The sequence below is a fragment of the Agelaius phoeniceus genome, chromosome 2 (assembly GCF_051311805.1).
Source record: "Agelaius phoeniceus isolate bAgePho1 chromosome 2, bAgePho1.hap1, whole genome shotgun sequence".
In the NCBI taxonomy this organism is placed as follows: domain Eukaryota; kingdom Metazoa; phylum Chordata; class Aves; order Passeriformes; family Icteridae; genus Agelaius; species Agelaius phoeniceus.
This window is the reverse complement of record NC_135266.1, coordinates 24,409,915-24,433,770: the sequence shown is the minus strand read 5'-3', so window position 1 is coordinate 24,433,770 and position 23,856 is coordinate 24,409,915. Positions and strand designations below refer to the sequence as shown.

Sequence of the window (23,856 nt, the reverse complement as noted above, 5' to 3'; positions counted from 1 at the left end):
TAAACAAGAAAGCAAAGTAAGAGCCAGTGATTAAGATGCATAAAAGGATTTTACGTGCACGCTTGCATAGGATTTTGTGTTTGCTCTCAGATATCACCAGGATAAACTGCCTATTATTATTCAGCCTGACTGGGATATCTAGCTTTAGGAAGTGTCATTCCAGGTTCTCCTGCTGAAGATTAAATGGTTGTAAAGAATATCAAGATATGGATAAGGAGAAAAAGGGTGCCCTGAATATCTGAGTTGAGTGGAAAGAATTTAACAGCTGCAGAGCCACAGAAAGAAGAAACAGCAGGAGTGTGACAGTTGTTTTTGAGTGTGAGGCAGCTGGACTGCATCTATACAAGTCCAATGACCTATACAAATCCCATGACCATAAAAAAGCAGCACTCAAGATCAACTAATATTTTTCTAAACAGTGAAACTGCACAGACGTGTTTAATTAAGCAATAAATAACAAAGAGTTATTTTAAAATTGTAAAATTAAAAAAGTAAAAGTAAAATTAACCTATGTGACAATTTGCACCTTAATCTGATAATTCAAAGTTCCTGCACAGTGCCAGTGGCACAAACTAATGTGTTACATACTTACTTTAAAATATTTACTTTAAATATCTGTTGTATTAATTTAAGAGGTCAGAAATTCTAACAAGCATTTCCTTAGAAGAGTTTCAATGTATAAAGATTAGCGAGAATATTAGTGGTTGATAATATTTTAAAAGGTTTATTTCTATGGCAAGCATTTAACTGAATTTCTTACTACCACACATAAATCTGTGTCCATTATCTTTGTCATTATGTGCTGTCAACAAATTATGAAGTACTCAATAAAGATTTTTGTTGAAACCTTAAGGTTCTGAAATAAAGTTATTAGCTGCTCATTATAGGCACATTGAACTCAGTCAGTTTGTGAGAGAACTTTCATTATACTTATTTGTGTACAAATATAATTCTATCTATTTTTATAATCCATACTTTTAAGTGAAATCCAGTGCTGTGGTAGGTATTTCAGCACCTTGTGACAACATTTCTCCATGTTTAGAAATAGCACAAGATCTAAAATTCACAGATGTAAAACATGTATTGATTTTTGTAAGGATTGTAAGGGTTATTTAGTGATCTAATAAACATTTTGTTAAATCTGATGGATAAAAAATATCAAGTGCTAGTGGAAAGCAGAGGTACCAAGGGTGGCACTTTAATCTAGAAATTAAATAAACATTTTAAAACTTCACAGATCTTGAAGTTTAAATAAAGAAAACCACAAGAATTTCTGAAACAGTTCAGCCAGAATTATACTTGTGTGTGCCCAATAGATCTATGATTGCCTAAAGAAATTAATGTAGTTGTATGCACCTAATAGTGGAGGGAGAATAATACTATGAGATTCTCACTGAAATAACCTAAAAATTGGGACATTCTCTATTGCACAAAACAAAAGATTGCAAGAAGCTTCACTAAGTTTTATGCATTCTATACTAAATGTAATATACATAATGCTGGAAGATTATTCAGATTGCACATCAGACATTTGAAAGTTAGGAACCATCAGACTTAACTGGCCATGTCATCTGTATTTCCCTGTATCTAGCTATTTAATGACCTAATTACATTCTCCTGCTCAAGGGACCCCTTTTCTTGTCAATCTTGTAGAACTGTTAAGTGTATGACAGATATGAATAATTCAACTGACTTCAATTGTTTACACACATTTACACATTTGTAATTGCTTTAGCAAATGAGGCTTGCATTGTAAGCTTCTGAAGATGCCCAAGCAAACAATGCTGATACTTATTTTTGCCTTCAAAATATAGCTGGATGCCTTCTAAATAAAGTCAGGTGTCTAGTCTTCCACTGAAAACTCCAGTCAAATGAGAAACTCTTTTCTCTTATAGTCAGTCATTTGTGCACTCTCACTAAGCCCCAGAAACACCAGCAGCTTTATCATCCTCACAGTCCAAACTCTGCGACATGTAAGGTAAGCACTGATACTTTGTATTTACAAGACAAATTCTGTGGGCAAGAGAACTGATGATGCCAAGGTATAGCTTCAAAAACTGCATCTGTCTTGTCTCCAAAATGTTGTTCTCTGATTTTTTTTTTAGAGACTGTTACAAAGCATTAATTCATTCCCTTGCCATAGAATGGAGCTACACTGGGATTCTGGAATTCTGGGAAATACCATGCAGAAATGGATAAACCCAAGACTAATCAGTTGAATCCCATCCTTTTCTTTACACCCTACAAATTAAGTCCTAGTTAATTAGGCAAGTCAGCACAGGCATATGAAGTTACCTTGTGCATTTCTTGTTTCTAAAATATCAAAAAGGACCTAATGGGCATAATGGGGCAAACAAGCTAAATGGATACAAAGAAATAACTCCAAAGGGGTAAACCAGAAGATTCCAGTCAGACTGAGTGGAAAGAACTATTTGGTTTTTCTATAATATGAGTAGCTTGGTAATTCTCACTACACAATCACATTGTACAAGTAGATTTGAAACAGCCTGCATCTCTTAACACAGTCCCAAATATCTAGTTGCACCTCAGAAATTCCCCAGGGTGATTTACTCCAATTCTAGGCTTCTCAGGGAGAATGCCAGAGCATTCTGGGTTCTGGTCTTCTCCTAATCCCTACCAGTAAGGTTTAATGAGGAATTAGTAATTTATAGTAACTCTGAGTGCTGTAAATTATCCTAAACTGGGTTCCCCTATCCAAAAGGTTGGTGAAAGGAAAAGAACAAATAAAAGCTGAGGGTAGAAAAAGGAAGAAGGGACTTTCAGAGTAATGGTCTTTGTCTTCCCAAGTCACCAGTACTCATGATTAAATACTTTCCTGTCTGCCAACGGGAAATAGAAAATGAGTTCCTTATTTTTAATTTATTGGTTTCTCTATTCAATTGTATTTATTTCAACCAATGAGTTTTCTGACTTCTCTCCTAATTGTCTCCCCCACCCCATTGAGGAAGGAATGAGCTAGTAGCCAAGAGGGGTTGAGCTGCCAGCTGGGGTTAACCAATGACACTTCTTTATCCAAGTGCTTTATTTGGGGTGCTGGTGGATGAGAGTCTGGCAATGTGCATTTGTAGTCCAGAAAGCCAACAGTATCCTGGGTTGCATCAAAAAAAGTGTGACCAGCAGGTCAAGGGAGGTGATTCTGCCCCTCTACTCTGCCCTTGTGATTCCCCTTCTGGAGTGCTGTGTCCAGCTCTGGGGTCCTCAGAACAAGACGGACATTGACCTGTTGGAACAAGTCCTGAGGAGGGCCATGAAGATAGTCAGAGAGCTGGAGCATCTCTTCTGTGGAAACAGGCTGAGGGAGCTGGCTTTGTTCACCCTGGAGAGGAAAAGGCGCTGGAGTGATCTTACTGTGGCTTCCCAATACCTAAAGGTGGCCTACAGGAAATCCAGAGAGGGACTTTTGAAAAGGGCAGGAAATTATAGCACAAGGGAGAATGGCTTTAAACTGAAATAAGACAGGTTTAAATTAGATATTAGGATAAAATTCTTTGCTGTGGCATTGGAAAGGCACTGGAACAGGTTGGTCAGAGAAGCTGTGGATGCCTTATGCCTGGAAGTGTCCAAGGCCAGGTTAGATGCGGCTCTGAGCAACCTTGCATAGTGGAAGGTGTCCATGGCAAGTTTGGAGCAACATGATCTTTAAGGTCCCTTCCGACCCAAACCATTCTATGATTCTATAGTAATTACCAAAATCGCCAAGGACACAGACATTTTGAAAATCGCAGTTTTAAACTTCAAGGATGACCTTCACTCCTCATGGGAAGCCAGTCATTACCAGTTTTATGAGTTTGTGTTGAAAGTGCCCTCAAAACTGATGACTTTAAGATACTTCATTTACTCACCTTTGCTTGCATTCTGAAAGAAAGACAAATAAAAATGATTACCCTCAATCAGAAATATCACTTCCAGCTCTAGGTCTGAAGGAACAAACTCCACAATGGCAAGACTGCCATTTGATATAAATTGACATCATTACATCTACTTTAATGAAATACTGCCATTGTAGCAGCAGTCAGATTGCCTCTTGCTTTCCTTGAAAAGATTTGAGGTATCATGGCACATATCAATGTGAGATGACTGATGCTGCATAGCAGACAACAAAGCTGAGAGGGCCAGTGTGATGATGACCCATCACTTCTTAATCTGCTCTGTACATCATTCTCACTAATGCCCTAACTTACTCATGAGAGTCTGGAATGTTCTGCTGACTTTTTAAATTCAAAAATTATATATTATAAAACATTATAGCTTCCCTGCTTTCAAGAGGAAGAAAAAGGGAGAGGGGAAAGAAAGAGAAAAAAAGTCAACAACAAAGTGCTTCTGGATGAAGGGAGTATAGATAACAATGATGACTCATGCGTATGATTTACAAACAAACACAACACATCTGTGCAATACGTCATCAGCTAATAGCACAAATTTGGTGAAAATATTACAACAGCTATTAAAAAGGGCTTTATAGGAAAAAGATAGACAGTACTTGACAAAGCAATGATATTAGCATTAACATAATCTTTCCTGAGAAAGCAAGATATCTCTTCAGAATAATCTCTTAGCAAAGTCAATTATTTGAAAGAGTTAATAATAATTTAGTACTCTGAAGCATTAAAGTTTTGATGTAAAGACCAATATTGGAGCATTTCATTATCAATGAATGCTGCCCCGACTAGAAGAACAGAATTTAGGATCTGTAGTTTAGTGCAGCTTGAAGAACTAATTAAGAACTTCATACCAAAATCAGAGGAAAACCTGTAATTAGAACAGTCTTTGAACATACTTGTTTCACCCTCACTGCTATGATTACCATAAGAATCCATTATCATTGTGTTCCATACTCTTCCTTCTGAATATTGCCTAGGAAAATGGATGTTTTGCCATCTTTTGAAGTTACTTTAAAATAAAAAAATCATCAGAATGTTAACGCTTTATTTCCTTTTTGTTAATAAGCTTACAGCTGGTGATTTCGATATTTTTTACCTTATTTATAGGAGAGCAAGGTTAGATTATGAAAGGAGGAAGAAGAAGGAGAAAAAGAGAAGATGGGGAAGGAGGGGGAAGGGAAAAGAGGACAAGGAGGAGGAGGATGAGAAAGGAGAAGCCTCCAAACCAGCATCTGACACTGGCTTAACAGGATAAATAACTACTTATAAAGCTTCAGAGCTGCATTAGCCTAGGTAAAACTAAAGATTAGATTGGTGCAATTTAGGAAATTTTAAAAGATTATTGGAAATAGTAAATCATAACATTCTAGTGACTTATCTCTTCTTGCCACCATACTGTAAGGAATGTCTCTACATACAGCCTTCATGTTCTCTTTCAGACTATGAAATTTTCTCTGCTCTTTCTTGAGCAGCAACAGAAGGCAAGATGGGACCTACATGATGGAAAACACAAGGATAAATTGATAGAATTAAACCCAGGAAAGACCATCTAGAAACTTGAGAGACAGTAATGTAATTCCAAGAAACACTCAAAAAGTGCAGAAATAAATGCAAGGAACAGGACACTAGAATTTGGGCTTTCTGAACAACATGATTTTTGCCAAAGAAATCCTGCCATTCTTATCTGCTAAGTGAAAGGCTCAAATTGCTTATCAGTTCCAATAGTCCACAGATGACATCCTGAGCTTCAACAGCTCTGAGTGTTTCCTGTAAACTGGCAGGGAAGGCTAACACAGATGCCTCATTTAAGGACCTGAGTAACTGGATTCTTCCTTGGGCATGGAAACTGAAATACAGACAGAGAAAAAAAACTGTGTCTAGTTTAGAAACTTGGTGAGCAACATTAAAGTAGAAAGAAGGAATTATTTTAGTTTCTATTTCAATTTAGAGAACATAGAGTGTAGAGGAGGATGCTACCAAAATAAAATTTTTCAGAGGGAGTGAAACAAAGCATCTTACTACCTTATTTTTACCTGAATATCCCTGAACAGCTGTATTCTTGTATTTTGCTGAGGTCACCTCATGGGTCTTTGATCACTATAATTACTTTTAAAAATTTATATTCGAAATGGCTTTTGCATGTCTTCCTTGAGCACCACGTGTGGTGAATGACACAAAAGTCAGCCAGGATCCATTTTATTAATTGATGCAAAGAGATTAGATTCTAGATATTAACCTTGTATAACGAGGCTCTGTCTGTGCCCCAGAGAGTTTCTGAGCCCTATTGTTCTGCACTGGAAACAGTGCGGACACTTGATACTTATTTTTCCTGTTCCATGGCACTGGCTACCAAAACCATAATAAATTACTGTTTCTACTACTGGGCTTTTTGCATATCTTATTCTAAATTATATATATTTCAAATTAGAATTATTTTAAATCAGAAATAATTTTAAATAAGTTATCAAAACACTAAATATTGGAAAGAACAACAATCTGCAGACAGTGGCTATTTTACTGTTATTGTATTGTTAGTGGCTATTTTACTCCATGGCTATTTTACTGTTTTTCTTCTTCCAAGAAAAAATATATTTGAGGATACTTTACCTATGTGTACAATTTAGACTGCAAATTGGAAACTTTAAACCCTTTAAAAATTTGTTTGTGCCACTGCCTTGACTTAAAAAGCAAAGCTAGAATTTCAAAAACATAGTCCACTGAGAACCATTCTGAACATAATAAGCAAAATATATGTATGGGTAAACTTTTCCAGGAGTGTAAAATGTGTGTTACTCAAGGTTTTCTGTTTTTAAGGTAAGGTAAAAACTGATCCCTGTCTCTGCTCACAGAGCTTTAGAAATTGAGCCAACACTGCAGGTAAATTCAGCAGAAACACTGCATCTGGAGTTGGAAAATCTGTTGAAATCACATATATGATTTCTTAATTATCCTACTTTAACAGTATTTAAAGCATCTGATATTATGAATTCTCATTTTATAATATATTCATTGAGAAGAAGTGTCACAGCTTCCATTTAAAAATGAGAAATTATACAAGATTTCTCTTTTGATCAGCAAACTTTGGTGATTGAAGGGTTCACCTCACAGCTGGCAACTTTTACTTTGATAAGATACAAGCAGAACCAGTAAATCCAAAAGGACAGCAACAGAAATAATGATTAGGCTTTGTAGCCCAGGAAGATATACTCCTGCAAAATATGACATGTCTTTAGCTACCTCTCTCTTAAGCCATTGTAGGAGTTCAAATGGAACACATAAATAGGTTAAATAAAAGTCATATTAATCCCTAATTAGAAAGCAGGAGAAATGTATTCAAATTCATCCAATTAAGAATGAACTGCTACTGTCTGATTGGTGATAGAAAATAGGTTTTCCAACCTTCCATCCCTCTGCCACAAAGTCTCCTAATTCAATCATACTTTCTTCTTGTAAGCCTGCAGAAAAAAAGTGTTTTAATTTTTAAGTAATAGCTATTTTGAATTTTAAGCCAATTACCTATACGATAAAGAAGATCCAAAAAGTAAATGCACAAAAATTGCAGAGATGGTGAGGGAGGATAGTAATTTCCTATCTTTTGGGAATTTGGGTTGGGATTAGGGCCACAAATTCTCTTTGGAATACTAGAAATACCAGTTTGACAGCAAAGGAAATAAGAATTTGAAAGGTGAAAAACTCCATCAGGTTCAGGTGTGTAAGCCTATATGGAAATATGACAAAATCATTTCTCATTCCAATCAATGAATAGTAAGACAAGACCAGAGTATGGCTGAAAAGCCAACAAAACTAAAACAGTTAACAAAAAAATCACCAAAACTAATTATCTGGTTTCTAAAAACATCCTGTTCAGTCACCAAGGCAACACAGAGATGTAGCACAAATGAAGGTTTTTAGGAAACTTTTTGAAAAGGTAACTCATAATCTCTGAATTCAATATTTCTTTCTTACCTCCAGTCTATTGGCTGAAAAAAACATACAGCAGACATTGCCCATACAAACTCAGAACATGAAAGCTTTCCCAAATCTCCCATTATGTGCATCTTCTCCTCAACCAGCCTGCCCAGCTTGATTCACGCTGGAGGATGAATATTGTGGTAGGGCACAGATGGCTTATTTGTGAAAGAGATAGAATTATAAACTCCTATACTCCTCACTGGTATTTACAGAGAAAAAAATGTTCTGCACAAGCACTAATTTAACATCCACAACTTTTTCCAAGAAGACAACTCAAACTTGTATAAGCAGCTAATGCTATTTTACAGAAGAAAAATAATAAAGGCCAGATCATGACTGGTAAATATGCATTAATCAAGGGCTAGAACATGCAGAGGGATGGAACTTGTCTTGAGTGCATGAGGCTGCTAAACAAATACTTCTTGGACAAGACAATCCTCTTCCTTTCCTGAATCTTTTAAGAATTAAGTGACCCAAAAACCCAATACTGAACTGGGAATGGGGAACAAGAGTTTGCCTTCTAACAGAAGCAGACCTTTTTGTCTTTTTACATTAATTCAAGATGTCACTGATTTCTAACAATAATAAAAATGGAGTTTTGGTATGAGCATTAGTACCTCATGACCAGGCATAAACAAATCCTAGCCTATGAAATACAAATAATGAACCCATGACACCTACACCTAGAAATCTGAAAAATTAGACTATTTCTCCTTCTCCTTTTTAATTATCTACAGACAATATACAATATTTTATATATCTTAAATCATACAAATAGCATAACTTGTAAAAAAAGGGCTCCTTTATGAGGTCATACTTTTAAAACTTAATTTTTCTGATGATGTTTATAAATACATTTCTACATATTAATATAAATTTTATAAATTTATGAATTTATAAATCTATTTATAAAGTTCATTATTTGTTCAATTAAAAAGTAACAGGCCTATACCCCTTGCAGGCAGACAAGATTTTCTCTGAAAAAAGTCTGAAAGACACATAAGCAAAACAACATGGCAAGCGCTACCAGAACATGACAGAAGGCTTTGTACTATAGGTAAGAAAGAAGGTTTTATGAAACCTGAAAGAATTTACCTTGACAAGAAGTCAGTGAAAGAGAGACGTATTGGATACCCATGTCGGATAATTTTGACCATGTCTAGGACACCAATATACTGCAGCTGAGCAGACACATAAAAATGATCAAAGGTATCTGGCAACTTGGAGTTATTAGGTTTTATACAATGAACGGAATGTGGGGTGCAATTCTGCAGCTTCCCAATAATATCGGCAAGTGATTTCTGGAGAAAAAACCAACAAAACAGCAATTATCAATCACTCTTATGCAGCTATGACTATTGTTCAATACATATGCTCTTCCTAACTTTTTATTATTTTCTCAAAAGGGTTGACCAGGTCATGCAAGTCGCTTCTTCAAACATAAGATTTTTCTTTCTTCTATTGCAATCTGCAGAGGGTAATCCTGCTAATAGTGGAGCCCTGGAAAATGTTAAAGATAGACTCTGAAAATGTTAGGCTTTGTGTTTTCTCAGATCACTGCACCTGCGTAAGCAGTATGATAAATGATATAATTGTTAGATGTGATGATTGTTTAGTAACTAAATATAATTATTGTATAATCATAAGAAGAATCATGAGAAACTATGTTAGAAATTTAAGGGGGAACCATGAGAAGCCATGCTTGACTGAAATCTATGTATACAATAGAACAATATAAGTTTAATAATTAACATGAAAGTTATATAATGATAGAATATAAAAACACGATCATCTCAAATGTATGCTCAGAGTCAGATTTGAGTTGAATACTCCTGACACCCAGAGCTCTTAATAAAAGCACCTGCATATAATCGCTTATGTGATTATGTGTTTCTGAATGCTAACACTGCCTTTAAAACACCTGGAGATTCTTTTGCAAATTTTTCTGTCCATAAGATGTTCACTGACCCTGAGCTGTATTGCCACAGTGGTTGGGCCCCCTCGTTCCAGTCTCTGAAGAAATGAGGATGTTCCTTTCTTTTTCAACAGCTGTGGAAGAGAAAAGCACACACTCAACAATTTTATCTCAAGATGGGCAGTAGACCTTTATTGTCATTGTTGCACTTGACTAATGAAGGCAAAAATTTGTACAAACATAGTGCCATAGACAAGGATTGAGTTTCAGAAAGAAATGGGAAGTGGATAAATATCCTCAGGTATTTGCAGAGCCACGACCGGTAAGTTTTGATTTCAAAAGCAGCTACATACATTATAATGATAATACACCTTTAACAAATAACTGGGCAAATCAATATGTTTCAGAGGTCTGTGGAAGTAGGACTTGTGCAGTTAGTATCCCATAGAGTCTAGAAGTAGCATAATTCTGTAGCTCTGTAAGAAGGTGCCTTATGCCTTTGGCAGGTGTTAAAGTCAGTAAATCTAAGAGTACAGATCATTTAAAACAATCTCAACAGCAAAACAATAATACAAATATTTAAAAAAATCTTCTAATTTCTTCTTGCACATGAAAACACAGTTAAACTTCTCTTTTTTAATACATTTTAACCAATTTGAGATATAAATTATTAACAACTTCCTATCTCATTAGAACCAATGTTACCCCATACACCAGAATTGGGAGGGGAAAATTAATTTATTTTTCGCTGCTCTACTTCCTATCTTTGAGACTGAAACGGAAATAATCATACTAAAAGTGGTCCCAGAATTTAGGGTCTTTTGTTAAACTTTCCACAGAAAGGCTAGAAAAATTATTGCATTCCAGGGTTTGGCAAAGCTGTGAGATTTAAACCCCCTTATCAATGACAACCTTTTCACCTCTGACTCTCCATTGCCTTTCTTCCACTTACCTCATAAAGAAATCCCCTCCTACTGAGTCAGCATATTCTGGCCTACTGCTTTTTCCAGTTTTATCAAAAAAGCTTACATCTTCTCAGCTTGGCCCACTCAAGCCAAATGCCATTAAAAATACTGTAGTGCAAGCAATTTTCTACTCACCATGCTAAACTTTGGAGCTCTTTTTTATTTCACTTACTAGGATGCAATGAGATTTTACAGGCAAATTCCCCCTCAACTTCAAAACTAAAAAGTAAAAAGATCTGCTTGTTCCAGTTTGTGGGAATCTATAAAATCAGAAGGCTTTGGCCTTCTGAAAACTGCAGAAGACAGGCTTCAGATACAGCAGAATTGTGAACAGTGCTAAAGCAGCAGAAAAATCATTTAAGCTGTAAAAAAGATATGGGAATAGAACAATAAAGCTGTGTATTATTGCTTGTATAAGCTTTCTAAGTAGCAAAAAGTTGATCTAGCAAGATATTAAGAAGGTTAAGCTTATGAATAGTGCTCTGTGTGTTGTCTCTTATAAACAGGTATTGTATTTGAAAATAAGTAAGCATTGTTTTAACTAAAGTTACACAAGCATCTGATGATTGGATAGAACTACTGTCAATATGTTTTTGCTTCATGTAATTGGCTAAGCAAGTTATATAGTATGCTGTCACATTAAGTTTTCTGGCCTGCTGCCTGGACAGTGAGCTGTTAGCATCTTTGCATTATAATAATCATGTAATGAGACTGATGCTGAAAAATAAACAGCTTGAGACACTATCCCAGCAGCCCCATCCTGTTCACATCTGTAAATAAATTGCTAGCGTCACCAGTTTTTCTCATAAAAAGGACCACTAGCACCCCAATGACATTTTTCATTAAAGTTTAAAAATAACTGAGGAATATAACCAAAATAGAATTTTTCCCACTTTATGGATAATGGTGTCACACTTTCCTCTCAATATTTCAATCAATAGTTCAAGATTGGTTCTTGACTTAGTGGGAGATCTAAGAATAACACTTCCTACTTGCTCTCTCCCATGTTACATATGACTTCCCATGGGAAAGAAAAATTTGTTTCAGAATGAGAAAGAGAAATCAAATGAAAAATGAAAAAAATACAAAGGCAAAAAATAAATTTCATTCAAACTCTCAAAACTTGGACATATTTAATCTTCAGCTATGGGCTAAGGAAAAAGGCTATATCACACAGGCTGTACCTCTCTATTGCCCTGTAATATACAGCTTTACATTGGAATATCTTTTACCTCTAATCTATAGAAAAAAATGCCACATATATGTATATTTGAAATCTCTATTAAGAAGCTAAAAATCTCCTCCTAAAAAATATCTAAAGACTTTTGCTGTATAAACTCTGAAACATACCAATTCTTCCAAAGCAAGTGAGGAGAGGACAACAGAGCCAAAATATGCACCAGGAAAAGATTAGAGAAAAACAAGGGAGCAAGATTTGATGTGAGCAAGAGTTGTGAGAGTGTCAATGAAGATATCTTTTATTTGAAAAGGGTACATGATCTTCATAAGTCACAGAGGCTTGACCAGGCATCCCCAAATTCCTATGACTCCTTATGTGCCCCAAACTTCTGGCCAGTTAAAAGGTCTGTTCATGTCTGCCTTAGAATGGATGCATTGTTGTCCTGGATCCTACCATGCTAGCATTAGTTCAAAGAGGCATGCTCAGCATTAAGAGTCATTTATGGAAAGGTAAACAGATACATGGCAATATGAAGAGACATTTATAATTATATAACCAAGCATTTAGCTAGGATTGCAGTGACAAGATGAAAGAGGAGGGGACTCATAACAAAATCCTATTTGACTTTAACTTTCTCTAATTCCCTTCCCTGGATAGGTGGAGCCTAGCTTACTGCCCATACACAGCACCATGAGTACCTCCCATTTCATGATTCCTACTGCCTACAGTATGATGTATGTTGTGACTCAAACCTCAGATATAAAAGGAATATCAGTCTCTGGTTGATAATTTTTGCCTTAATGTCCCTCCTTCTCTCCCTCCTCTATTCTATTTTTTTTTCTTCTCTTTATTGCCATTAACCTCTGAACAAACTCCAATTAAAATTCAGTGGTTATGATTTTCCAACTCATAATAATTTAAATTTTAAGCTGACAAGAAAAAGCCCTTTACATTGCATTTGCAATTACAGTAGAAAATAACAAACCAAACATTATTTCAGTCCACCACAGCAGATTTTCAAGGCTATATTGAAAAAGGGAAGGAATTACTTGGGACTGCACAGTTAGAGATGTGGGTTTGATCCACAATAGAATTTAAGAACTTACCTACTTCCAGCTCCTGCAATGAGTGCCTATTCCAAAAAAACGAGTTGCTTTTTGCCAATGGAACAGCTTAGATTCCTAAAGTTCTGCTCCAGTCCTGCAGGGCAGCCCAGTACCTTGCTCAAATTAAGCCAACTTAGTATCAACAATGTGTTCTGTCTCACCTGCACAGCTCTTCTCAAAGCCTGTGCTTGAGAAGCAAAGCCATCCTTGTCTCTGCAGACAGATGAAGGATGAAGTTCTTCCCACCTTCTAACTAATGCCTAAAGGTTTACAGCATTCTCACTGAATCTGAAATTTCTGACTTCAGATATCATGACTCCCAAGGGAATTGAATGTCTTCTGTCTCTCAAGAGAGTAACTAAAGGTTAAAAGCAATTCTGGACATGTCAAAACCAGCATAATTTCAGAGATCCCAACTGCTCAGTGTTTTGCCCTGGTTTTTAACTCAGATATGCTTTTCATACTTCCTCCCATGTATGGGACTAGGATCTTTTTCACATCCTTAGGAAGCTTCCTCTAGGAAGCTGTTACTACAGTGGAAAGGCACCTAAAGGCACCTTGTAAGGCCTCAGCTGTTTGCTAAATATAGCCTTAAACCAACATCATTCACTTCAATTTAAGTTTTTCCATTGAGATTACTGACAAGAACAGTAGTCAGGAATTATGCTGTTATCAGCAGGGGGACTATAAGGAAAGTCCCATTGCTAAAGCCTTCCACAATGACACATGAGTGCAGGCTCCTTAATCCCATGACAGAATCAATTTTATGCAGCTGTAGACCAAAAATAGAGTTGTAAGATTCAGGAAGCCTGGTGAGGCAGCTGATGTATTGTGAGAAGTGAGTCTTTTCTAGAAGGATAAATTCCAAAGCTCTGTCATGAATTAACTCACTAAATCACATTATTTCTTTTCAAGAGAGATGTTCCATGTGACATGAACAATTAATTTTCTGATAATCTTCAAAGTTTCTCTCCTGCTCCTCTCTTTTTTTGCTTTTGTTTATGGTTTTGTGGATGGTGTTACTTTGGGTTTTTCTTTTAAGTTTTTTGTCTGACTTAGCAGGAAAAGAAGTAAGCTTAGAAATAAGGCATATTTGATTTGATTTAAAATTGACTGGGAAAATTTACTATAAGACACCATTTAAAATAACAACGGCGGCCAAAATTTACATTTGATCTTCATATGAAATGACACAAAACTCTGTTTAGCAAACCAGAAATCTTCTTATGTTGACATAATAAGAATATTAAGATTTTATTTTTCCACTTCCTATGTCTTAATTTACTCAACTATTCACCATAAAGTCTTTCAAGGAGAAAAAATGAAGAAGTGTTCCTGGAGAACCAAAAATTAGACTGGATTGACTTCTAGTAAGCCTTGGAACTAGGCAATCCTGGAATGATTCAGACTCGAAGGACCTCATCATCTTGTTTGACCTTCCTCTCAAAGAGTCCAAGAAAGAGACTTCTGAACCAGAATTATTAGTGTTCATAAATTAGAACATTTTCTCACTTTTGCTGCTTTAGTGTTGGTACTAAGTACTAAATTATTTTAATAACGTAATGACTACAGAGAATGAAGCAGAGAACAAGATGATTTCAGAAATGACAAAATAACAGAAAAAATCTTCAAGGAGCCAAGAGGAGAAAGAATTGAGAACTAATCCTAAATTCTTACCTTGCTGAGTTCAATATACTTCTTTGCTTCTCCACTTGCACAGGTAACAGATGTTTTTTTACTGAGCAAAGCTGCTTTGCACCCTTTGATTTTAAGGGAATGATATGGAGGAACAAGTGATCCAGTTTGTGTCAGTTTGGACTGGAACAATTGATTGATGACCACATTTTCACTAGCTGGAAATAAAAAAAAAAAAAAGAAAAAAAAGAAAAGATTGCATGAAGATAAAAGGTAAGTTAGAAAATTATATTTATTTGTCAGTAAAAAGACACACAATAGGAGAGAATTAAATAATTAAACCTAAAACAAATGGAAAAATCAAAAATTAGCATTATCAAAGTTATCAAAGAAAATTCAATGTCTGAAAAGAGTAACACTCTTTTCAGCATATTCAGGTCCTGTGCTGAACCAATGGAGGACATAAACCAAAACCCTTCAGACTGATCTGTCTAAACTTAATTACTTATGGGAACATCACCTCTGAATTTTGTTCCATTACAGATTCCCAATTTATCTATCTATTAAAGCAATATAAGAGATGAGTTCTGCACAATTTCCTAACATGTAGTTTTTAGAAACAATCAAGGCACTTGGCAGAAATAAATTATACACACTCATTGCACTGAATTATATATACACAAAGCATGAGCAGGGATTTAAAAAAAAGGCAATGCAAAGAATAGAACTGTAGAAAATTTGGTTTCTCTATATCAAGATCACACTTAAAAACATTTACAGAAAAAAGACAATGGCATACGGATATATTATTACTTGTACATATGCTTCCAGGAGGCGCTTTTAAACAAACAAAAAAAAAAATCTGAATTTTAAGACAGATAGTATACTTTCTCCTAATTTCAGTCTAATTATCCTTTATGGATTTATGGCCACAGGGTTTTTCAGATGAACATGATAATTACATGCTGCTCGTACTGCCTCAGCACCAATAAGTGTTAAGAACTCATTGTGTGATACATCCTTAACCATGCTGAATTTCAGTAATTTTTTTTAAGAACTAGAAAACTGGCATTATGATCACACATATCATATCTTTCAACAGAAAGATGAATGGGATAAGCATCATAAATAATAGTTTAACAGGTAAAAATCTGCAGTTTACTCTTTATAAATAAATAACCTGTAATAACTGGCTACAGGTTTCTTACTATATGATAAATGCAATAGATTTGTTTCTCTTTTTCTGTGGAGATTCCTTACTTAACAAGAACATTAAATTTATGAGGAAGATATGGAAACAGATAATTGAAATTATTTCAGCACAATCAGTGGGCATAATATGTTTAAAATGTAATAAGTAGGATTAGGACAGGCATAGAAATTATGTCTTTCAAATTAAAACAGATACATCCTATGTCAAAATTCTCTTCTGATACTTTTCAGGCAGGTATGTTCCACATTCCTACACATATATACAAATTAATTTAATGTAATTATAGTTTAAAAGTTTTGATTGAGGAAATGAAATTCAATGAAAATCAATGGAAGCATGCACTTAAGTTATACATTACGCAACTTATGAAACTGACTCCAAAGGAAATATGTCACTGACAATCAACAGGTTTTAAGCCTAAATAACTTAAAAAAGAAGGCTTTTAGATCTCAAATGACTCACATGTTTTTAAATATTCTAGCAGAATTGATTGTTATTATTATTATTACTATTATTACTCCTCAGTTGTATATATACTCACCCTCACCCACATTAAACTTTATATATCCAATTTCTTTATATCCATCCTCCATTCTTGCTTTTTAACAGTTGCATAGCCGATTACACAAAACAGCAATGAAAGTGCAAAAGGGACTATGTGGAAGAATGGAAGAATGCTCTCTCATCGAATGTACTGGAAGTTGTCATACCTGCTCTTTGGCAGATTATCATCTATATTCCAAGTAGTGAGAACTTTAATATCTCTAAAACTACAATCAATGGGCTTATATTCCAGGTAATTTCTTTAATTTCTTTCTTCATTCGGAATGTACACTATTTGCATCTAAAATGCACCAATTATTTTACTAAGGTGCTTGGCTAATTTTACAGTACAATTGCTAAAATGAAATCAATTTTAACAGCAGGCCTCTATTTCTAAGGAAAGAAATATAAGTATATAATATATTAAGTGGAAAACCCTACAGTGGTTGGAGAGAAGACAAATGACACTCAGGGTGACACTGGCATTTCCCTGAGGAAAATGTTTTGTTTTTTCCCTCTCCAGAAAGGGGAAATGAGAGAGGTTTTCATTAATCAAAATATGAATCATTAATTATGATTAATTAATTAATTATTTGGTTGCATTATTATTATTAGGCATAATTATGTAACATGCACACTGAAAGGCTCTTAATTTTGCATTTCAATGGACATTTATATCTATTCACTGAAAAACCATAAGAACGCCCACAAGTTACTGCTTTTAGAAAGGTACTCAAGCAGTGGAGTACAACCCACTGCTGCCTCTATGATTTTGGGAGCCCAATTTCCTTCCCCTGTTTTATAAGTTTTATTTTTGCTGTAGTTCATACTCATTGTCTTCTGTAAGTCATTCTCACCAATCATATTACATCTTTTTATTTAAATCATATGATAAAGATGCTCTATGTTCATTAATCTAAAAGCTTTTAAATTAGAGCAAATTTCAAACAATACTGTATGTAAATACTTGATAAATATAGGGGTGATTTTTTTTTTACTGGAAATAAAATACATATAAAGGTCTCTTAAAACGAAAATGAAAATTAAAATCAAGTCATAATATCTTGATTTCTAACAACAGCAACCACAAAAGCATTTACTTACTTTTCATTACAAATATGAGATTTTGTGAAAGGGAATCTTTATTTTTTTCTATCGCACCAGCAATTTCATATGTAACCTATAATAAAATATTGCAACATCATTAGTAATGACCAATGCATCTTTTAAAAATCTTACAGCACTAGAAATGAAGCTATGTTTTTTTTCAGTCAACAGTTGAAGGCTGGCACCAGGTAGTATCTTTTGGCATTTTCTAAGAGCCTACAATGCTGACCAGAAGAACTGGTTGTTGAACATTACACGCCTCTGCAACTATACAGAAATTTCACTGGACTGATTCAAAAACATTTCCACAATACAAGGCTTTGAATCAAATATGTACTGTAAAGCAGGAGACACTGACCTAAACAATGCTTTCCCTGTAGGATGAACAAGTCACTCCCAGCTCACGGATCTCCTTCTCAATGGGAAGGACATTCTAACCCCACTAACCATGACAAAATAATCTGAGTCCAAACTCACACAGGACAAATTCCAACCATTGATGTATCCTTTGGAGGTAAGTTCAGTCAATAGGTTATACACAAATCCCATTTACATTTCGAACAACTATGCCCATGAGGATTTTGGGTCACCTCAGTTGCCTGATGTCGTGATTTCAATAATAGACAGCTGGATTGTCCCTGCATCTGTCATCTGACTGCAGATAAATTCTAACACATGTGCTAGACTCTAAAAATTGAGCAAAATCTGAATTCTAGCCAGAGGTGCTGAGGGTACATCCAAAATGAAGAAATACAACCAAATGTCTCTTTTAATACTGAGCCTATCCCTGAAGACACTGTATAGAAAAGGAGCACTAAGACAAGAAAGCAGTTGTTTTTTAAGTTTTTTATTAACTTTGTATGGGGATGGATGAAAAACAACTAGTTAATTTACAGAAGCTCTGGCTTGCATAGTAGTAGAATCCAAAGGGAATTTTTAAGTCAAAAAGAAAGAAAATTATAGATTTCAGTATTTGCATGATTAGGCAGGTATTAATGGGACCTTAGAATACAGTTCAGTTTTATTTACCTTGGGACCATGTTTCCATGTAAAGCCTTCTTTAATTTTTTGTATTGGATCTATATCCTAAACCCCTTAGGTGTTTGGGGAAATTTTATCCTTGTACATTTAATAAAGCCATAAATATATAATTAAGATTAGTAACAGTAATTTGTTCATTAATTTTCCATGGGGTCACTTGACAATTATGCAATGCTATCTTGCTCAAAAAAGAAATTACGTGATTTGGAAGTGCATAATCTGTTAGAGTGAGTAATTGTCAAATTATGTAATTACTATGGCTTCTGACATGAACAAGGTATAACAGGAGAATTATGGTTCTTTTCTATGACAGATCCAATGTTATGCATTTTCTAATTGCATTTCCTAAGAACATACAACACAGTTAGCAAACTATAAGAGTTCTTTAAGTATACTATTAAATGCTTTTAGTGTACTCAACATAAATGTTGTGCTATCTTGGTCCATAAAAGGTAATTAACAGAACTTATATGACAAATCCATAATGCCAGTTCCTAATTGAGTATCTTGGGCTTTCACTAAATTAGAAGAAGAGAATTAGTATTGGTGGGAAGAGTAGGTAAGTATAGCAGTGGGAGATACTATATCATGATTAACTGCCTAGATTAAAACAGTATTAATGCTGGTATAATACATCACAAACTTCTGGAACTATATTCATAAGACATATTTAATATCACATAAAATAGATTAAAGTTAGGGGGATTCCCTTTTATGAAGAAATTGCTAAGACTCTAAACAATTTTCCCATAGACTTGGTAAATTAATTTGCTGCCTAAGGACATGAGAACTGACTCAATGAAATGACACTCTAGTGTTCCATAGTCATTGCCAGTCCCACAAAATAGAAAAATAAATAAGTCCTCTTTCAGCTGCCAATTTTGTTGATTTACTCTTGCCCTCATCAGAGATGGCAAACTACATGCCACCTAAAACATATATATTTCCCTCAGTTTTCTTCCATTGTGTTTGTAAAACAAACCTGGCCCAAACTCTGCACTGGCTGGCACTCAAGCACAGTGGATAGTTATCCTGGGGAGACAAAAAGCAAGCAAATATTGTATGCTTTAGACAGGAAATGTGTGCTCACTTAGATAATGGGTCCAGTATTATAAAACATCCTACTTATTGTCACTTTTTTTATCACAGCTTGCTTTCTTTGCTTTATATGATGACTTTTTAGGGAAGACAGTGTGTAAACCTTTATGTCTGTGTTAGCCAGAGGAAACAAGACTTTTATATAGTATCTGAATAGCTGAAATATTTTTATTAAAAAAAAATACTGTCCCACACTGTGCTTTATTTCATTATAAGAGATTAAAACAAAATGGAGCTGGATCTGCTTTCCTTCTAAATTTAAGTTCATAAAGAAGGAAAGCTTAACATAAGCCATAATGGGTATGGCCAAATATTCATCTAGCCCTGAATATTTTGGGAAAACTATTGAGGAGTATTTCCATCTACCAGCACCAGTTCCCTTCTCAGCTTTCAGGGCTCTGCCCATGAAGGAGCTCTCGTCCTGCAGGCTGTATCTTGCCTTTGTGCTTAGCATCTCTTGACTTGCATTTCCTCCTCAAATATGTGTTTCCAGATCTCATTAATAAGACTCTGTGTCAAGGAGTTTCAATAATTACTAAGTTTTAAAAAAAACCCAAAAAACCCTAAGTTTATTTGTTTTGAACCTGTTTTCTGCTTGTTTAAGTTAGCATAGCCGGTTTTAATATTATAAGAACTACCAGGTACAATCAAGAGCTAAAACACCCAGAAAACAGGAGGCTCACCAGATATGCACAGAGCTGACTTTGGGAACTGAGTATTCCTCTTATCTTTTCACATATTTTTGCCTCTTTGCTTCATTAATTATCTTCATGCCAGAAAATCAGAAGACTGTGTATATTTTCTTCTGAACAAAAGTATCCTCTCTCATAACATCTGACTTGCTTAAGGGATTTTCTGCAAGTTTATTGGATATCCCAATATACTTTATAAACAGGACCCCCTTTACACATAGTTTTCATCAATTATTTAAAAAAATCTTTTTTTTTCCTAAATAATTTTCATATCTTGTGATAGGCCAAAAAAAGCTCAGGGTTAATGGCAGATTTGGCAGGAACCCTAAAACAAGCTAGGAAAATACCACCTGGAATATTAGGAACAATTTGGCTGCATTCCCAGTTAAAAATGAAAATTTTGTTATTTTTATAGCAAAATGCAGCTGAGAAATTCAGTTTTGCCTGTGTTGTAAATTTTAGGTAATAAGACAATAATTAGTTCATGTAGCAAAGAAGAAATTTTTGAGAACATGTCCAAGGACAATTCAGTGCACAGGGAGACACTTGTAGTTGCTAATTTTCTACCAGTACTTGAATGTAAGTGATACACTTGCATGTACCATTTTTTAAGTATCACTGGGTTTATAAACCTCCCAAAACAAGTCTTGTTAAGCAATGAGTGAGTTAAATAATTTTATAGTCTGCAAGTCTTATTCTAACACTTTGATAGAATAGCATTTTGAAAGAAGGAAGTATTTAGCAACAAAATAGATGGGTGGGGGAAAGCATTTTATCATTTTCTCTGGAAATCCAAAATCAAGACTACTTAAAGAACGCAAGAGAGAGAGAAAGGAAGAAAAAGCAAGACTGTCTTGTCTATGTGAAAACCAGAATCTGTGTCAGGTTGCCTTTATATGCCTTGATACAGTTTAGATTAGATTGATTTGATTGTTCTGTCTGGGGATTCAGCCTGGGGAAAAAATAGTGAGAATGAAAGCATCCTTATTGATTAATCCACCTTCTTTTGTCTTTTGATTTAGAGGTTCAGTTTCAGAGTCTGCCTGGGATATACAAGGCATTTGAGAGAAGACTGCCTTGGTGAAGGTGAGCTGACAGCTGAGAGGTATTTTTGATATGCAGGTAGCTGAGAAATGAAAGACATTGATCTGCACTTAAAGGAACATTAAGTGCATTGGTTTATAGAGCAAAGATGTTGATCTTTAGGTCTGGCCAGTTTATTACAGTACAGAAAGCCAAAACAGTGGCAAGGCAAACAGTGACAAGGGGCTTATTTAATTTGTAAATTCAAGTTTAATTTAAACAGCAGAAAGCTTAAAGTATGATAATGTATTATTCAGACCACATAAATAAGAAGTCAGATACCATTGTGTTAAATACGACTATTAGGTAAAGCTGTGTCTCTTGGCACTGTGCTAAGACAATACATTTCTGATTTACTTAGTGATATATTAATTCTTCCACAAAATTTTAAAAAACAAAGAACTTTGAGTCCTTGAGAAAGTGCAATGATGGAAATGTTACTCCTCAAAAATCACAGTATCACATATTGATATGCCTGACAGTTCAAAGATATAATTAATGTGAAGCCCTTCCTTAAGTGAGAGTCCACAATTTAAATATTAATGTTATCAATAAATGAACCTAGAAATTCAGTATTACAGATTCTTAGGATAGTTTCAGCTGAGGGTCAGATGCACCCATAAAGCACTTTGCTACCTCAAGGCAAGCTTGCAGGTGTTGTGTGTGCCTCTTCCCCGCCAGACAGTGTCTGTGAGAAGCATCTCAGGATACCCACAGTCATACCAGGCATCAGAAACAAAGCAATGCCCTAGATGAGCAGAAATTTTCTGGAAGAAATCAGACTGCTAGTATTCAGAGAAATGTGTTAAACAACCTCCAGATAAAGCCTTTCACCAGGATTATTTTTTTTTAGTCATAAAACCCTTAAATCATTCTCTTCTACCTTCTGCCTGAACAAAACAGATAAGCTTTTTGTCTTACAGCACTCAGATACCAAGACATTAAACAGCTCTTAGAAAAGACTCATAATGTGTCAAGGCATTGTAGGATTCTGTTCAGCTGTAAAATTAAAACTAGGAGATAAAGTAAAATACTTGATATGATAAAGTACTGATGTTCACAGTGGCCTTTGCTAAGCATGTGTTCATGTGTGTTCACAAGCAATATATCATATTGCCCATGCAGAAAAAGACAGATTTAATCTTGTTCAGGAATAATAGCAAAATTCAAAAGAAATGAGGCAAAATCCATTTTCTCTCTTCCACTGGATCATTCTGTCACATTTGTGTAAAACCATATTCATTCTCAGATTCCAATAAAATATCTGAGCCCTGTGCTGATTTCTTCCATGTGCAGAAGTTAACTTGTGCATATTGTTCCTCTTTCTTCCCTCCAAAACAGACAAGAAAATAAGAAAAAAATCCAAGGTTTCTCAGAATGGTATCATACATGCAGACTTCATTGAAGTATTGATCCAGCCAGAAAATTAAGTAAGGATTCCAAATTATTTGGATTTCTTTTCCCCCTTGAATGTTACTTTGAACCTCCTCTGTGTTCTTTGTCTCAATTCAACATTGTGCTTTCATTCTTTTATTTCTGACTCATTCTGTCTGCTCTTTTTCTCTCAGTACTGCTTTTTCTGGGATAGTTTAAGGCTCATTATGCTTGGATCAATAAAATGGCATATTTAGTCTTAGGAAAAGTTGCTGAGCATGAAACTTAAGGGAATGCACAATACCTCCCAATTCATGACACAAATTCATTCAATTAAAAAAAATTTGATAGTGGAAGAAAATATAATTTTTCTACCTGTATCCTGACACCAAATTTCACCAAACAAGAACATATTAGAGAGGTCTTTAAAACTGCATGAACACATGAATCTGTATCAGCTGTAATTATCTCAGAATATAAAGCTGGATGTATCACTTTTGTTCACAAAACATTGTCTGTCAATCTCTGTTAAATATACAAAAGTAGGTCTTTTCAGTGAGGAAGTATTTTTAATAACTGCATTTTCCAGTTTAACTGCACCTCTGACTTGCTAAAATAGCTACTGCAAGTGTCTGAGTAAAGAATTGAATCTAATTCATTCTGGACTTTGACCTACAGCCATACACTACTGATGAAAAGAAGCCCAAAATACAAGGTCATAAGTGGCTCATACCAAGGGCCAACACAGAATATTAGCTGTTTGTTTTGGTTTTTTTTAATGACTCAGAGTAGCTCTTAAACACTGGCTGTGAAGTACATTGCAGTCAGAACTGTTACCTGGAGAAATCAGGATGTGTGCCTTCACACAGAGCCTGCTGCATTCAGTGCAATTTCCTCCTCAACTGCCAGCCTGGACACATCACCTGAGCATCAGTGATTAAAGCTAGAAATGAAGACTTTTGTGTTGGATTACCTGTTACAATTTACTGGTCATTCTTTCTCTACCTTCTGGGTCTGATTGATTTCCAGT

General features: G+C 35.1%; 1 protein-coding gene across 4 annotated transcripts in view; it reads right to left on the bottom strand.

Moving 5' to 3' along the window:
* Positions 1 to 23,856, bottom strand: part of MYO16 (myosin XVI) — a 357,627-nt gene that overhangs the window by 72,417 nt on the left and 261,354 nt on the right. For all 4 annotated transcript variants that reach the window (XM_077173308.1, XM_077173307.1, XM_077173306.1 and 1 more), the window contains exons 24-27: positions 17,536 to 17,611; positions 14,718 to 14,893; positions 9,843 to 9,923; positions 8,970 to 9,175 (exon numbers count right to left, since the gene is read on the bottom strand). In XM_077173308.1, the coding sequence (XP_077029423.1) occupies positions 8,970 to 9,175; positions 9,843 to 9,923; positions 14,718 to 14,893; positions 17,536 to 17,611 (539 nt within the window). The remainder of the gene's footprint in view (positions 1 to 8,969; positions 9,176 to 9,842; positions 9,924 to 14,717; positions 14,894 to 17,535; positions 17,612 to 23,856) is intronic.